The following is a 4,237-nucleotide window of genomic DNA, read 5'->3' on the forward strand; positions in this document are numbered from 1 at the left end:
GCCACCCTCCCGGTGTCTAGCAGAGGTCCCATGCTTATCTGGGAGGCCTGACCACCCCCCCCCCCCCCAGTGCTGTTTTTGAACATCTGCCCACATGAGAGTTATTTCAAGCATCATTATGGCTTGATAGTTCTTCTCCAGGCCAGGAGATTTTCTTGCTCTGCAAATTGCCTTCTTCTGGACTATGGCTGTTTCTCCTTAGAGGGGTTTCGGGAGTCTGAAGTTAGCCATGAGTCCTCCACAGCAGCAGGCTGGGAATAGCGGAGGTAGAAATGAGATCCTACATCTGCCCACATGAGAGTTATTTCAAGCATCATTATGGCTTGATAGTTCTTCTCCAGGCCAGGAGATTTTCTTGCTCTGCAAATTGCCTTCTTCTGGACTATGGCTGTTTCTCCTTAGAGGGGTTTCGGGAGTCTGAAGTTAGCCATGAGTCCTCCACAGCAGCAGGCTGGGAATAGCGGAGGTAGAAATGAGATCCTCTGATGTTTTCACATCAGTTTAAGGGTAATAAGTTGATGTATGGGCTGTTATGAACATTTTTTTTCAGTGTTTTCTTTCTTATTAGGATACAAGTTAGTAATTAATTAACTGCTTGATAGACACAATTTGATTATCAGTCGGTGATAAATTGCTGTCCTCTTTGCACTGCCCCAGGCCCTTCACAAAAGATTTTATTTTTAGACTGTGAATAAAATATCCAATAAACCTTGGGAGTGCAATAAATGACCACGTTTGTCAGAGTTCTGCAAAAGGCTTGCTAAGATAAAGCTGCTTTGTTTTTCAGATTTTAAGGCAGAATTCAGCTGCTCTATAGATGGATGTGGCTTTTTTTTTTATGTGAGACCCTAAAAATCTCTGCCCGTACAACTCTGCTTGCTAGAGCAGGGGCATCTCCCCTGGTTGCATGCACCTCACCTTGAGAAGTTGCGCCACGTATCATCATGCATCTCCTGCTTTATTCCTGGCAGGCACAGCTTTGAGTTTTGAAGTGGCTTCATGACGTTCACGTTGCCATTTTGACTCCCCTAAATGAGCAGCATCTTCTTGTAGAACCACCCAAAAGTTTGTGAAGTTCCCAGCATGACTGCTGGCACCTCTACTGTCTGGTAGTCATGCTGGCTACCTCTCCATTTCTAGCTGGAATATGTTTCACTGCACAATTAACTGTTCAACAAGGATATGTGACCTGTAACTGGGAATGCACTGGGAATTACAGTTTTCACTCATCCATCAGTCATGTCTAATTTACCTTCCAGAAAGGGCACATTTGGAAATGCTAATCCAGTACATTGATGGAATGGCATCTGAAGAAGATGAAGTTGTCAGGCATTTTGTGGCTGAAGACATAGATTAAAAGGGCATCTGAACTGTGGGAAAGTGATTATTTGGTACTAGTACAAATGATTAAACTGCCGAGAGTTTTAACAAGGGTCCATTTGGCATGTCCCTACTTCATATAGAAAGCTCTTGAGAAAAGTATTAACTCAACTTCTGTCACGTTGCATGCCTTTGGGTGAAGAGAGGTCTGTAATACAAGAATATTACAAAGACGCCTCTCCTCATATTCCTGCGTAACGCAGAGATGACCTTAATCAATAGTCAGTTCTCAGTGGAGTCCACGTGATGCCTGTTCCCCTCTCTTGGTCCTTCTCCTGTAACCCAAATCCAGACCATGTGCCAGACCATCCAGACTGGGCAGGGCACAGCAACAAGCAAGAGGGGACCCGGAGCAAGGCAGCCAAGTGGAGAGGGGACTCGTGACTAACCAGCCCAAAGACACCCTTCCGTTATACACTAGAGAGTGCAGCTCCCCACATTGCTCATTGACGGAGCGAACTCCTATATGATGAAAAGCTCTTCTGAAGTAACATTCATCAAGTTCAGAAATACTTCTTGCAGCTTATTTACCCAGAGGTTCCAGGCGAATGACCTCTCTGAAAGAGCTTTTATTGCACTGATGTCTAATGTAGCAAATGTAAAAGCCCAAACTCCAGTCAATTTTATAACTTCTATCATTAAGGCAAGGAAAATATTTTCATAGTCCCTCTCTTTCAGTTCAGCTGCTGTTGGAAATAGTTTGAACTAATATACATATATTTTTCATAGGATGCACTTTTTAATCCATAAAAGCATCCATACTTAATTTTTAAATGAAGGTGGGAATCTGAGATAGTTTAGACCATTTGTGAACAGTTTAGTACAGACATTGAACATTTAAAAGTCACTTTAAGCACCAAGCTAGATGTTACCTTGTGGGTTGGGTTTCAGACTCAGTGGCTCGTGGTTTGTGTTTGCAGCTCCTTCGTTGTGGATGTTCTGTTCCATGTTCTAGGGCTGGTTGTTCCTCTTAGTACCTGTGATTGGAAAGGGTCCCTGGAAGTGATGCTGATCACAGGAATTCAAAATTCTTGTAGGAGTAAAGAGTCCAAGCAGTGCTTCATGGCATTTGTGTGATTTGCCCTCCCAATAGTCAGTGTTTCTCAAAGTATAACCCCTTCTCCTTCCTTACATTAATCAGGAATGACAGTTTCATCTTAATTTCCATTTCCATTGCCTGAATAAGTCCTTTCTGGTGCCCTCCTAACCCGATGGGATTCATGTACAACAGATTCTTGAGGGTTTCAGTTTCTTTCTTTACTTAATAGTTAAAAAAAAAAATTCCAAAAGATCCAAAACCCCCAACATCCTGTGAAAACAGTTAATTTTGAAACTCGTTATTTGGATTAAGTCCAGGCAAATCTCAACCCTATGGCAGAGTTCACTGCAGGTTTCCAAAGGATTACTTAATTTATAAGCTTTGCAGGATCTCTCAGATCTGAGTTATTATTTTGGCTTTTGAAAGTTCCTTGGCGGATGCCCAAGTGTTGGGAGCTGTCACTCTGAATTCTATTGAATTCATTTGTTTGTCTAAACCATTTCTAAAAAGTTTATCTCGTGGATCTAAGCGTCCCACAGAGGAAAATCCAGCTGTGATAGAAATCATTAGGATAATGAAGGAAATCTCCTTGGTCCAGTAGAATTTCTTGTTCTGTAATCACCTTCAGGTGGAGCAGATTGCTGCCTCCCAAGCCTTGGTAGGATTGCTAGGGAAGAAACCGTACGCAAGAAGCTGGACTGTGCAAGGTCGGTTCTATCTTTGATTCTCTTAAACACCATGCAGCAGATGCAGATTCACAGTAAGGAGCGAGGTAAATCCTGGGTCTTTGTAAAATATATTCAGAGGGTAAAAAGCAACAGGGCCTGACCCCAAATGCAGTTTATTCTTATGTTCTGGCAAATATCAATGAGACAATTTTTACACGTTATTCTAATCCTTGTTCATCAGAGCAGCCGTTTACCAGAACTTCATACGGCTGGGGTTTTGCAACGTACTGAACAGCAAAGATAAATCCCTATGTGGCAAACAATGCAGACTAAACACAAGATAAGAGCCGGCGGATGGGTTTCCCAAGGGGGAACACCGGGAAGCAATGACACAGCGTGGTCGGCTTGTGTCAGAGCACTGCAGCAGCCTGTTCTTGATAACCGGCAGCTTCAAGGAAGGCTGTGGAGAAGGACGAGGCAGCTCGTCAGGGCTCATGGAAAGGTCAAAAAATGTTCCATTGTAGCGTTTACAAACAAAACGAAGTCTTTTTATATCCCCTGCTTCCCATCACTTTTGCTGAAAAATGAATTGGTTCTGTGTTCACCCCCTTCTCAGTCCTGCTTTCTATCCCAGGCGTCAGAGCAAGCAAATGAGCAAGTGCCTGTTAGCTCGGGGCTAATCTTACTCCTGGCCTCTAATCCCCAGACTGAGACTAACCCGATGACGAGCCCAGACAGCACGAAGTGGGCAGGTGGGGACCCTGCCACCACCAGGGCCATCTCGTGCCCCGCCGCCGCCAGCTGCCGCACCGGAGGAGATGCTCGGTTCCTTTTCATCTCAGCCGTGAGGTTGCAAGCCCAGAATATGTTGACCAGATGGAAGAAGCTGCTCTGTTTGCTTTGGGGGTGCATGACCTCCTCCCGGCAGCTTCAGCTGCTGCCCTGGTGCTGACAGCGAGGGCAGGATTAACCCCGGCTCTTCCTCTACACGAGCTGTAACCTCTTTGCAGGCGCGGCAATGTGACCGATGAGCAGCAGTTGAGAAAATAAGGAGAAATATTAGCGTGATATTGTCAGCAGAAGATGAGATTACAAGTGATCTGCTTTTTCTGTAAGGCTAATTGTTCCCCATTATAGGATTAAACTGATT

General features: G+C 44.4%; 1 protein-coding gene across 1 annotated transcript in view; it reads right to left on the reverse strand.

The window, feature by feature from the left end:
* The window catches only part of PDLIM4 (PDZ and LIM domain 4), a 60,198-nt gene extending 56,199 nt beyond the window's left edge, over positions 1–3,999 (reverse strand). Inside the window, exon 1 of the mRNA XM_009646944.2 lies at positions 3,796–3,999. Coding sequence (XP_009645239.2) covers positions 3,796–3,999 — 204 coding nt within the window. The remainder of the gene's footprint in view (positions 1–3,795) is intronic.
* Positions 4,000–4,237: the final 238 nt, after the last annotated feature.

The sequence above is a fragment of the Egretta garzetta genome, unplaced genomic scaffold, assembly GCF_000687185.1.
Source record: "Egretta garzetta isolate BGI_Z169 unplaced genomic scaffold, ASM68718v1 scaffold1, whole genome shotgun sequence".
NCBI lineage: Eukaryota > Metazoa > Chordata > Aves > Pelecaniformes > Ardeidae > Egretta > Egretta garzetta.